Source organism: Denticeps clupeoides, chromosome 2 (genome assembly GCF_900700375.1).
Source record: "Denticeps clupeoides chromosome 2, fDenClu1.1, whole genome shotgun sequence".
NCBI classification, from domain to species: Eukaryota; Metazoa; Chordata; class Actinopteri; order Clupeiformes; family Denticipitidae; genus Denticeps; species Denticeps clupeoides.
Genome location: NC_041708.1, coordinates 34,744,254 through 34,758,219, shown reverse-complemented (window position 1 = coordinate 34,758,219; position 13,966 = coordinate 34,744,254). Strand labels below are relative to the sequence as shown.

The 13,966-nt window shown below is 41.8% G+C and overlaps 1 protein-coding gene across 3 annotated transcripts in view; it reads left to right on the top strand.

The window, feature by feature from the left end:
• The window catches only part of sema5a (sema domain, seven thrombospondin repeats (type 1 and type 1-like), transmembrane domain (TM) and short cytoplasmic domain, (semaphorin) 5A), a 98,922-nt gene that overhangs the window by 70,539 nt on the left and 14,417 nt on the right, over positions 1 to 13,966 (top strand). For all 3 annotated transcript variants that reach the window (XR_003748925.1, XR_003748924.1, XM_028970384.1), the window contains exon 16: positions 2,901 to 3,126. Coding sequence is in view for 1 of the 3 variants with exons in the window: in XM_028970384.1 (XP_028826217.1) it covers positions 2,901 to 3,126 (226 nt within the window). In the remaining 2 variants the exon portion in view is untranslated. The remainder of the gene's footprint in view (positions 1 to 2,900; positions 3,127 to 13,966) is intronic.

The following is a 13,966-nucleotide window of genomic DNA, read 5'->3' as shown; positions in this document are numbered from 1 at the left end:
CACTTTGACGTCTTCGCACAGCAGTTCACGATCCATCCACCCTAAAAGTGCCCCCATTCCCTCCACGTTAAAACTGTGTAGAAAATGAGTAAACTTGATAAGTGGGGGCGTTGAACATGAACAGATGCTGCTGTCGTGCGCTGACTGACGGTAGCAGGTCCAGCCGGACGGCATCGCTGGGGAGCGTTCATATGTGCGGCGCAAGACTGGTATTACGTTTCACCGACCCCTCTTGATGGACCGTGTTCTTGCCAGTGCTGATAATTGATCTTGTTTGAGTCGGGTTCATCACATTGCTGGCGCCCCAGGTGGGCAAGTGGTGACGTATGACGTCCTGGCCACCTGGGTGATGTTCGCTCTCATGGTGGCCTTCTGGGGACACCGTGTAGCACTTGGGTGGAGGAGGGACATCTGTGCTCACACACACACACACACACACACACACTCTTAGGGAAATGTCTTGGCTCTGCCTGTTTGGGCTTACTGAAATAAACACTGGATTGAAAGTAATGATGCTTTGAGAAGCCCCAGAGGCCGCAGCCTCACGTTATTCATTAGCGGCCGGATGTCCAGAGACCAGGGGCCAAGTAACGCTCCGCTGCGCGGGGCAGCCTCCAGCAGGCTCTGTCCACGGTCTCCTGAGCCTCGCAACATTCATAAAACTGCCTCTCACAAGCATAAACGGCACAGCTGCGATGGCGAGGGGAGAGTCCGTGTAGAGAATATCTGCGTAGAGAGAGAAGGTAAACAGCACGAAAACGGAAAAGCTGACGGTGATAATAGAAGAATGCCTGGGAGAAAGGGCTCATATGATCTGACCGTGTGCACGTAGTGACGGATGAAGGCCCGTCCGCTGGTAGACGCTCCAGTGAAATGTGATGAAGACCCGTTGTCAGAGGACAGAGCCACCAGCCGTTGCCGTACTGCTGTCCGGGGAGTGCAGGGAAGAGGCCCGTCTGCCGGGTATAATGCACATGGATAGTCACAGTTGGCGGCTGTTGCAGGGAACTGGCAGACTAATTGAGGTTTTCGGTTTTTAGTTCACAAATGCCCGTCGTCATGCCTGGGCGGGTTCTGTAGTGTTATCACTTTCATTATTTTAGCTTCCGGTGGAGCTGGAGGGTGATCCCTGTTTTTTTTTTCTTTTGGTTTAATCTGAAGAGATGATAAAACCGTCAGATGGAAGATGAGAGTGTTTTTTTCCCCACGAGTGCATTTTCAAGTGAAATTTATTACAAATATATTTTATTCTCCAAATAGATTAGGAGATATTTGCATGCTGAATTCTTTTCTCCCTTTTTTGTTTTTTTGTTCTTGTCATTGTTCTTATTTTTATTATCTTTTTTTACTAGTGAAGCTGTGGCCTAAACGTTTGTTTCTGGTGATTGTACAGTTCATAAGATCAAAGCCATGGGGTTTCTATGTAGCTTGCCAGATGACCTTGGACATTTTGTGTGACTTGTCTGTTTTATCTGAAGAGTTAAACCAGATTTAGTTTTTGAGGTGTGGTTGTGGTGATTGCCGACCAGCATGCTATTCTGTCTATAGGTGTTATGAGGCATTGAGATTATGTGAAGTTATAGCTTTTGGAGATTTCAAGGCATCCATATTAAAACTATAGACCATGTAAACGTTACGCTGCTTTCCTAAACACTTGAGCAGTAGGGCAGCTCCATCTGGTGGTGCTTCCTTATATGACCAAACACATAAAGTGTTCATTTTCTTTATTGAAAGAAAGCATTAGCCTTGGATTTCCATTTTCTAGGTGCATCAGTGTGTGTGTTGTTTGTGTGTAGGAGCATGTGTGTAGTTTGTGCACACCACTGTGTGTGTGTGTGTGTTTACTTATACGTGTACTTGTACAGGTTTTTGGAAGGAGGTACCCAGGAGTGACGAGGTCTTTTTCTTTGGTTCCTGCTGACAATTTGACGGATGAACAAAGCGAACCTTTATCTTATTTTGTCAAGGTCTGGCAGTTACTCAGGGTCTGCTCAGCATAAATAAATAAATAGATGAAAAAATGGACACATCAGCGTCTCCCCTTTCAATGAACATATCGCTCAACTGAAACGTGAAATCTCTCGTCTTCTCATCAAGGTATTTTTGTGTGAGTAACAAACAGACTGGCCTTCAATCACAGATTCAAACCCCAGATACCACCATTCTGTCAAATTTTCTGGGACCATGGGATGTTTTTTTTTCTTCTTTCTATTACATTCTTTAGTTTAAAAGGATCAACCTTCATATATGCAATTTTCATTGGATGTTTGTTGATGACAAGAATACTACAAGAATATTTTAAACTATGATCGATGAAAATTTTTAAAAACATTTTTGTTCATACTGGCATTAGTACTGTACTATGTGTGGAAACAACAATGAAAGTGTTTTGAGGTGATATATTGGAATTTTTGCAGCAGGTGTCTGACCAAACGCCCACAAATTCATTCTAATGAGCTAAGTGGTACATTAATGGCACATTTTAGCAGCCAAGGCATAAGAGTCTCAGTTAAATGAAAATTTGACTCCAGAGACAAGGATGACCAGGTCAGAGACACCACACAGTCAATCAAGAGTACCAGGTTACTTAAAAGGCAGCCTACACATAAAACAGGGTGTACTGAACAGGCCCGTTTTTCATTTTAACTAGACGATGTCACAGAGCCCACAGGCTGTCAGGAATGGCGACTGCCATTCTTCCCCCTCTTTTTTTTATTGACCAGACCCCTTTCACCCATCCCCCCGTTACAAATTACACTTGATCAGTGACCTTTTCTGTCGGCCTTGCTTGCTGCTTGAACAAAGGGCATTATGGAAATATTTCACATGATGCAGTAAAACATGAGGAATGCTGCACCTGTGTCTGTGACTGGTTTTCATTTGCCTCCCCCTCCTTACAGGAGTACCAATCTTGCAACACGCTCCCCTGCCCGGACTTAAAAAAGACCACCCCCTGGACCCCGTGGACCCCCGTCAACATCTCTGACAACGGCGGGCATTACGAGCAGCGCTTCAGGTACACGTGCAAGGCGCAGGTGCCTGACCCGAGCCTGCTGGAGGTGGGGCGGCAGAGGATTGAGATGCGCTACTGCTCCAGCGACGGCTCCACCGGCTGCTCCACTGACGGTGAGAAGTCGACTCTCTCTCTCTCTCTCTCTCTCTCTCTCTTTTCATTGACGTGCTGCACGCAGACTCATTACAGCCTCTCCAAGCTTTCCCTCGTGAGCCCTGTAAATAAATGTAGCGTTATCTTATTTGGTGCAAGCGCTCAGAGTCACATCCCGCTTCTCCAAGCTGCCGAGAGCCGAGAAACGTATTAATGAACTCCAAACCAGCCAAGGCAGCCTGGGCCCCCCTGGATGTTGAATTTAGAAAGATCCAGGGATCGTCTCAGGAGCCATGTCTCTGCCCCTCGCAGCTTTCTCCCATCTCGCCATCCCGCCGGTGCACCATGCTGACTGAATTAGAAACAGTAAAGCTCGTAAACAAGCCGCTAATCGCTGCACAGCCCCCGGCATCAAAGGGAGAGGCGAAGCGAGAGCGCGGAGCGGAATAGAGATCTTAACTGTGAACACTCTTTTTGTTTTATTGGGAAGTTTGCCACCCGACGGGAGCCGATCACTGGAGGGCTGCAGCTAGCGCTTCCTGTCTGGGTTGGCCTCCCACCGAGGCCTTTTCTGCAGAGGGGTGGTGCCAACGTTGGCCTGCTTTACTGGCACGGCTCTCTCTAATCAGACCGCTGATGTTAATTCCCTCAATGTCTTAATTGAGGAACAACAGCTCCAGTGTTGGTGAGGTTGGGATATTTGTCTGCATAACAACAGCACAGCACAGCACATTGGGCGCCTCCTCTAGATCCCGTGTGGGATCAGGATTAGCAACCACTTGAAAGGTAAAGGGATTACTGGAGAACACTGACAACCCCACAGAGGCTGCTTTTTAAAAACACCAGTGAAGTCTCAACTGTGGCACAGATGAATGAATGTTTAATTAGGCATTGAGAGTTACATGTTGTGCAGCTTACATGCTCCTTCCTTCTTAGAGCAGTAATGTTACTGACAGCAACAAAATTATTTGTATTTGTATTCAGATAAATAAATAACAACCATATTTTTATTTCTTAATTTATTTGAATGTCTATTTGCACACTTAGAAGGTTTTCAAAGTGTTGAAAGTGAAGTGATTGTCAGTATGAAACACTGCAGCACAGCACACAACGAAATGTGTCATAACCAGCAGTGGGCAGCCATGACTGACGGGGAGCAGTGTGTGGGGATGGTACCTTGCTCTGTGGCACCTCAGTGGCACCATGGTGGCCTGGGATTCACACACAGCCCAACACGGTGATGGGTTAAAAACAGAGGACACATTTTCTTGTGCACACTGTGTGCTGTGCTGCAGTGTTTCACAATGACAATCGCTTCACTTTCATCTTTAGGATGCATAGATAAAACCAATTAAGTAGTTATATGTATATTGAGCATGAGAAACTAACCAACTCTTGGTGTCTAATTAGAATGCAATCTTTAATTATGTTTTTTGAAAGATTAAAATGTCAGGTGCCCATGGTTATCGATGACAGACAACTCTATTACATTTTAATCATTCCGGATCCAGTTCAGAATTTAAGATTTGAAAAATATTCATAAGCAATGTGTCCTCTGTGCACACAACAAATACAATGAAATGTGTCCTCTGCTTTTAACCCAACACTTTTAGTGAGCAGGGGGCATCCATGAAAAGTGCACAGGGAGCAGTGTGTAGGGACAGTACCTTGATCAAGGGTGCATCTGCTAGTTAGGAATGTTAGAATACCCTTCTACTCCTAACTAACTTTCCTAAGTAACAGATGCTATACATTTCGGTCTGAGAGTTTTTTATGTTCTGTCCACCCATATTCTCACTCATGGCAGATATACGTGCTGTAAAACCTGCAGGACACTACTTAACTCACCAACCCAGGAGGCCCATCCACAGATAATTACCACTGTACCGAAGCTCTGTATCGATGCCAGGGATTCGGCCCAGAAGATGAAAGAAAAAGAAATTAAGTTGCCACTTGATGAAGATTTAGTCCCACTGCCGGGCCTTTATTTATCGCCGGGCCTTTATTTATCGATTGAAATCCATGTGAAGGCAGCTATAAAGCAGAGCGACACTGTCCTGTGGCGGAAGCTCTGGATAAAAATCTATGGTTGCGCTGGAGATAAAGATCAGAGCGGTAAAGCACAGGGGACGCTGCAGTACATGCAGGATGTAATGCAGTGGGGGCAGGACAGGAGCAGAAACTTGTTCCGTGGAAACTCAAGATGAATGGCATCCTTTAATCTTCTTTCTGAGGGGTCAACCCAACTCTGGTATTTAAAGCATATGCTCATTCAGAAATATGACAGCTCTGCAAAATGCTGAAATCTCTTGTAGGCGTTGAGATGAAGGTCACAACATTTTCATACTCATAATCAATCAAATCGCTCAGTCAAATTTAATTTATACAGCGCTTTTTCCAATGTACATTGTCACAAAGCGCCTAACAATGGAACGTACAGAAGGCCCCATGTCAGCAAGACAAAAGCAACAGTAGAGAGGAAAAACTCCTACAGTCAGCAATGGTTCACCCTGGAAATATGACATATAGAGTATATTGCAGTTCCAGTTGTATTGTGATGTGAGGTAGCATTTTAAAGTTCTGGCCAATGACTATCAGGGGGCCTGTTAAAAGGGCAGGCAGTACAGGCCAAGCAGGGCAATGCACGAGGGTCATCGATGCCACGTGATCACTACGCATAACGCATTAATTGTGGATGGAGGCACTGTGATGTTGGTAAGACACCAACCCTTCCCTGGGTTGCCTCCCCCAAGTTTTCACTTTTACTTTTCCATTTACATTGAATGCATCTGCTGACCTTTTCCTCACCTATTATTTTGGACTTTGATAAAATGATGTACTACTGACATATTTCTAAGATTTAATATACTCTAGAGTTAGCAAAGGAAAAACATTTTATTTTTTGCAACTGATTTGCAACAAATTTGTCTGGGGTGCGTATTGAAATGAATAATGCATTGCAATTTGCAAATGTTTTTAAAGTAGCCAGTTTATCATTATCTGAAATTTTGCTCTTGATGTGGCTCAGGGGAGGACATCGTCAAGAATACAGAATGTGTAGTAGAACTGAGAGATTTTTCTTTACCAATGTACTTTTATTTATGTTGAGGGAGACGCTGTTAAATGTTTGTGTTTTAATAACTATCCCAAGTGCAGAACTCATAGCCAGTGAACGACAAAACCTTCTGTGGTATTATACACTCTAGATTACCTGCAACCTTGGGCCAGTTGCTTGTGACCATATGCTCATTTTCTCTACTCATGCTAGATTGAGAAGGATCAAGTTCATCATTGAAATGAACTGACTGTGCTGTGTTACTAGATCATCTGAAGAAAAGGCATTTCCCTTTTGCACCTTTTTTTGTCTTATGCAAATTGATCTTTTTCAGTTAATCTTTCAGTCAAACTTTCCAAAAACTTTTTACTAACGTTTTACTAATACTGTATAGTCTTGTGCATGCATCAGACTGGATGGTAGTCTGGAGGGAATAGCACTTTACCTTGGGTCTTGTGCCTTTTTATGTCTGATTTTAAAAGTTTAAAAGATCACGGGGGCACCGGGGCATGCTGACATTTTGAAGTGGAACATTTATTTGAAGTCACGTCCTTTAGAAAAGGACGAATTTGAAGTCTGCCCTGTGCACATAGGCCACACTGCTGGTCTGAAATGGTCACCACTAGGCCTCCGTTCGGAGATTCCACCATAGGAATTGACATTGATATTATCCACGATGCCCTTGTCACCACCAAAAGTTGGTGGGATTTGGTGGTTCAGGAGGTGCCACTGCTGCTCCCACACCAACAACTTTAGACTGTTCTGTTTGTGTTGACCTGTGCCTCGTCTTGTCCTCACTGATTACACTGGTGAACCTTCCTGTGTGTCAGGTATTCTGTCTTTGTACTATTTGCTTGTTTTTGGTCGTATTTCTCACAGCAATTTCATGTCCAGCATCCTCCTTGCTGTCACACCCACGGCAGTTCTATAGATCATGTTAATCTCTGCCTCAGTAGGTGACCAGGGTCTCTTACTCACACATACATTTCTCATCAGAACATTCAAAGTTGGATTTCTAATTGTGTGCCGTCAAAACCATGGGTCCTGGGCTCATTGTCAATACTTTTGTGATCAGCAGTGACAGAGAACTGTGCTGCCAGGTGTCCGGTTTCGCTGTATTAATCATTGGATCTGCATATCTCTGCAACTGAATACCGATGCAAACTTCAAAGCAATGTTCTGGATGAGCTTTTCTTCCTGCAAAATGCTGCGATTTCCATTCATACCAACCTGTGACTCCTTGGTGCGGAAAAGACCTTAACATCAATAGATGCCACAGTCTAGTTTAGAACTGCTGTAAGAAGCCCCATCAGGCAGTCTTCCTTAGTGTGGCAGCCAGCACTTTTAAAGAATTGTTTTACGTTGATAATTCTGCAAATGAGTCCATAGCAGGAAATGTAAGCGTGCCCATTTACTGACTAAAGCAAACCCAGAGTACAGGGTTTATTTTCTTCATCAGGATACCAGTATTCAGTTGTACTTTTAGCTTGAGGTTTAAAATCAGGCTATAATCACAAACAGATATTATAGATATTATAATTTTAATATTATTATATTTAACTGACCTCATCAATTCGTGAATAGAACTATTTTCATACTGCTGCAAAGTACCATGGTAGTGTAAGGTCAAAGGTTTCCTTTGGATTTACATTTACGGCATTTATCAGACACTTGTCAGTGACTTACAATCAGTAGTTACAGGGACAGTCCCCCCCCTGGAGACACTCAGGGTTAAGTGTATTGCTCAGGGACCCAATGGTATTAAGTGGTGTTTGAACCTGGAACCTGTGGTCTTCTTATTCATAGGCGAGTGTGAAGTAAAATAATAATAAATCAAGGGCCGATTGGAGTTGTTGACAGTCCGCCATCTCTGCTTTAAAAATCAGACTTAATAAACTAAGAACTGTCTGTTAACCTGCCTTTTGTGCACATAAACATGTTATGTTTGTACAGGTTCTATTTTTTTCTTTGTGGTTAAGTCTCTCTGACTGCAAACAATGAATGATCAACTATTTTGCTCCAAATAATTTAATGACTTGATCACTAATAGTAGTCATTTTGGATGATACAATAACTTTCCTTTAATGTTTCTTAAAAAGAAGGCCTCAACAGTACTAACACAACATTCCTAGTGTGTTTTGCATTGTGTATAAAAAAAGACTTTTAAAATGAAACCCATATGTTCTCATATTTGTCAATATTAAATCAAATCAAACAGGAAACCAAATATTAAAAATCTGAGAAATATAGACTCTACAGTGTTTCTTTTCTACCTTTCACACCTTTATAACATTGCCTTGTATCTGCTTTGTCTAAATTAGAAAATCTACACGTCTTGGTGCACTTTGGATATAAGTGTTCCCGTTCTTTACACCAATTGGTCAGTTACTATTTCTTTGATCCAATCACAAAAACAGAATATCCCAGACTTGGTACTTGATAAACATGATAAATATATAACTGGCCCTAGGGTCTGTGGGTGCATATATCTGGGTGAGTTTGTGGGTTCTCCGCCCACTACAGACTGGTGCCCTGTCCAGAGTTCCTTGCTGCCTGCATTTTTAGATTGCTGGGATGTGCACGAATGAGTGTGGAAAATGGATCAACTTCTCTAATAATGATATTTGATGATATGTGCAGTCATTTATGCTTTGGCATCATGGGGCAGAGTGAGGCAAGGAAGTTCTGACAGGTTTGTCAGTGAGCAGGGCTCCGCTATGGGACAGTGATAACGTGGATGGAGGCTTTGAACCCAATAAACTGTTTTATACCCGTCTGTACTTCAACCAGACAGTGATGGGGTCAGCGGAGGCTGCTGAACAGGCTTGGAAAAGGTGAGCTGAGGTCTGCTGCGCACTGTGCTATAAAAATGATGGCTTTAACTTGTGTCAGTGTTAAATCCTCACTCTTTAGCAGAAGTCTCACGGGGGTCTGAACAGGAGTTGCTGAAGCAGGACGTAAAACATGAATATCTGAAATCCAAATTTTGGAAATGTTATGGCAAATGCAAAGTACATCAAAAAAGTAGTTTTAGTATTTAATAGTTTAGTCTTAGATATCAGGCTACAGCCAATGAGAGTGCAGGACTGCAAGAATGGAAAGAGGTGGGGACCTCACTATGAAAATTGTATAACTTTTTTTTTGTGTCAGCCATCCATTTTTGACAACTTTTTTTGGCAAAATAAAAATTCAAATGGATGAGCATAATACAGGCTTTATACAGGCCAAGCCTTTCAATGTAGTCCATGAATTATTTGTCTTTTGTAACATGCGCCAGAGGCTTGAACGATTCTCTAATTTCTGCTTGACTTCTGTCCAAAATAAAAAGTTATCTTTGAGGAGACCACCACGGGAGGCAACACAGCCTGAACGCACATACATAACACCGATCTCCTGTAAATGCAGTTCATCGATTGCCACTAACCATGCTCTGAGTGGACCTGCTTCTGTTGTTCGTTTCTTCCAACCCCTCTTATTGTCTTGTTTGACAGTTTAGTTTCTATGTTGAGGTTCCAGCACACTTTCTGCAATTTATTTCCCCTTCCTTCTTATGAACAGTACTGCAATCAATTAAAAGAAATAACAGGGTGACATGAGTTGGTGCCACTATCTCTACCAAGCCGTAGCTGGTGATGTAGGGTCTTAGTCACTCATCTTCAAGGACTGCAGGTTATTTTTTGCCGCTCTGTTGATATGCAGCCTGCATATACATGGTGCGGGTAAACTAACAGGACTGTGGAAGACTTGGACAGTGCATGTAGCACTGCAGTGTAGGTAGCAAGACGGTGCTAGATTTGCCAGACAAGTGTGGCGAAAACAGATGATAAACAGAACCTTACCTGTCTGGGCTGAGCACTGCTGAAATAGAACTCTGTCTGTGTTCATTTTGCACTTGCACCACAGTATTTAAGCAGCATCTTGCTTTATATGGAATATAAACATTATTACTTGTGCCAAGCTCATAAATTAAACAAAAAATATGTTTAATTTGGAATACAGCTATTAAGAAATATTTCTTTTTCATTTGATTATTTAATAACCTTTATTAGATGGTCAGTAAAGAAATATATATTAATCTCACAAAAGTCATAAACAACTAGCTTAAGATCTTTTTAACTTAGACAGCTCAACAGTCAAAGATTTGAAACGTTTGATTGACTGGATCATCTAATTAGCACCTCGACGTTTTGAAGACAGCGTTGGTGTTGAAATTCAAAATATTTTGGACGTAGGACGGCTGCCATTCCAAACCAAAAGGCTGATTTTTATATGGTCTCTTATTGTATAGATTATCTTGCCCAGAATTTAGTATAGTTTGTCTTGTTTAGAAGGGAATGTGTGGGATTAGCAATTTGCATGCAATTTTCCTCAATCATTTTGTGTTATTGTATATCCCATAAATCTCTGTGTTAGAATGTGTTTTCATGGGAATTGATGTCTTACAGATTGTGACATTTATGCCAAACATGACAAACTTGGGCCGGAATCTGAGGTCTTGACATGGCAATCCTTCTTCAGTGTAAATGTGAGAGTAAACATTAACGATGGTGGCTCAGGTCCACACTGGCCAGTGGAGATACCTCCATTTTTCTGGCCAGAAACAATTGTGTGTCAGTCAGTCCCCCCGTCTCTTTTCCGCTGTGACCAGTGCGAGGACAGGTCCTCTCAGGAAAGCGCAGATTGGTTTCCTTCGCTGCTACTCCATAATGGGTCTCCTGATTATCTCCAGTATCCAGCAAGGCTATTTACTATCTGCTCTCCTGGTGTACCTCAGATGTGAAAGCTGGGTTACGGCTGATGAGTCTCTGGCCCTCTGTGATAGGGATGCGAAGGAGATGGTGAAAGATTATCTCTGACATTAGCTTGTGTTTATGGAGTTCAGTTTGAAAATATCTTTGAAATATATCACACCATTCGCAAATATATTTCTTGATTCAGCAACAAATGTACAAGATTCACATATATAATTTATGACTTACAAATAAATGTAACACTGTTCACAAATGCATTTTTTCTTGACTAAAAAAAAAAGTGTACGTCAATGTCAATGCAATGCGATAAATCTGCATTTTCAAACCACCGTATATATTTGTTAATACCCTTACATACCCTTACAGCGCTCAATTCACAAATGTTTAAATGTGTATTATATTTATTGTATTGTGTCACTATTGTATTGTGTCACTTCATACAACTGATGTTTGAGAGTTTGATTTAATGTTACACTACTTTTGCTCATTGTCGTGATTCCTTGGAAGAGGAATGAATCGAGACAAAAGTCATAAATATAACATGTTTTGTTGTGTTAGTATCTGTGTTTCTGCTCAATTTAAATGAAAGTTTCTCCACTTGCTCATCTCATGTGGTGTCAGTCGGTCACATGCCAACACAGACAGCCTGGTGTGCGGACATAACCTGGATACAAGAATACGATCTGAAATTGTCTGGACAGGCTCACATCTGAATGTGCAATAAAGCCTGAAAGAAGTTAACATGGGCGTGTCCTTTCTGGTGAGTCTGTGGCGCAGCGTGATTAGTCGCAGAATCCCGAGTGCTGCTGCATTTTAGACCGCATTTTATTTCTAATCCCCAGGGGATTCTTTTTATTTCCCCCCGGACTTTAGCCCCAGTTTAGGAACATTGTTTAAGTTAATAAAAAGTTCATAAAAACTGGACACCAACGATTGTTTTGTTTCGTTTTATTTGATGATCAGCACTTCATTTCTTGTTACATTTGCTGAATCAAGAAATATATTTGTGAATGGTGTGATATTTATTCGTCAATCTATCTCCATATGTGTTTAAGCAGAATATTGATCCGTAAATCCATGGAACAGCAGTGCCGCATTGCTTTCATCACCCCAATACCTCTTATGACCCGCGACGTGAGCGTGGAGCGTACTGGCAATTATCCGTCTTTGCCGGGGAGTCTGGTTAATGTTGCAGAGCCCATCTCCAGCACGTCGGGAAGCGACTTTTAATTGTGCTCTCGCCAACTTTTAATAAGCACTCGCCGACACTGCTGGCCAGTCTGTCTGACGAAGCGAGATGGCGGTGGGAATTGTGTCATAGGCCCGCACTGAAACACACAAGAGCTTTTCATTTACTGGATTATAAGAACCATGATGCAGCCGCTCTGCCTGGGGATGTTGGGGGATCTGAGAGTCCCGTTAGGGCAGGCTGGCCTTTCCTTTTCAAAATCAAATTAATATACAACTGTGTGCGTGTGTGTGTATGGCTGTCTCAGCTTTTTGAGTACTTATGATAAAAACTTAACAACAAATTTAAGAATGATAAATAGAATTACCTTAATTTTTGGTCTATGCATTTTTTGTTGAAAAAACACATGATATGAAACTGGCACTAAAGCGCAGCTAGCTAGGGGTCTGTTGGCTAGTGTAAGGTCAGGATTTATATGAATATATTAATAAAACAAGAAAGAAACACATAGATTTTTTGAACAATGGTTTATGGTCACCACCTCCTATTTCTGTAAACTCTGCATTAAGACGATCTTAGGAGTGGCATTTTATTTGCTTGTTTGGGAAATAGGCACAAGAATGCTACAAAAAAACGTTCATGAAATTGCTTGCAAGGAACACACATAACTGTTAAGATGCATCATTATCAGGAAATGTGTCATCAGGATAACTGCCTAGCAGATAACTTCACATTAAGCCCCACATTTCGAAAAGACCGCCATAAAATACATATACATGCTTTGACCTGAAAAACCTGGGTGGGTAGTATAATCCTCCTCTCCAGGATGAATAAATGGCAAGCAGTCCTCTTTGTATCTGTTTATTTCAGTAAATCCACAAGACTTGCTCAACGTGACAATGGCAAAATGCCCCAGTCATATTTTGGACACTCTAAGTCACTTTGTATATTAAATAGCGAGGCGTTTGCTTGTACAACTGGGCGATTTGTGTCATAGCAACAGCTGTGTAGGAAAATAAAGGCAGCGAGTCCAACCAAGTGTATCTGTCATATTGGCTTTTGTCTAGTAAAATAGCAAACTTCCACACTTTCTGTCTTATGCATAAACCTTTGCTTTACCTGAAGTCATTATTTTACTCAGAATTAAAGTCGGAATCAGAATCTAATTAGTTGTCCAGATATTTTATATGGGTGCTAGTGTGTAAGACACTTGCTTATGAACCAGAAGACAACAAAGTCCCAGGTTCAAACTCCACTTACTACTGTTGAGTCCCTGAGCAAGACACTTAACCCTGAGTGTCTCCAGGGAAACTGTCCCTGTAACTATCGCTCTGGATGAGGCCGTCTGATGAATGCTATATATATGTAAATTTAACACACTGAAGGAGTGAAGAAAAAATTATGATTAAAATGATTTATAAAATGAAAAAATGAACAGTATAATAAAAGTAGGCCTATCAATGAATTAATCCTAAAACATGCTATAATGCATATTTTAAACTATGCATTAATTCATTTAAATTATTTTACAGTAATAGAGATTAAGAGTGGAGGGGAAATGTGAGCAAAGGAAGAATCACTTATGTGGAAATGGTAATTACCACTCGTGTACCAAGGGTCAGGGCTGTTTCAAACTTCCACTCCAACATGAACTCTATCAGCATCTATCAGCCAACATTTACCCGATCAGTGCAACAACGCCGCAGAGTGAGTGAAAAAAGAAGATAAAAAGCTATGCCAGTGAGTACTGAGGAAAACAATGTGTCCGCGGTACCAAAACCTACTAGATTAAACCCTGCTTTGTTCTGATCTGCTTCAATGTTTTCTTTGCCATAATCGGCGGAGTCTGTTTCGACACCCACTGT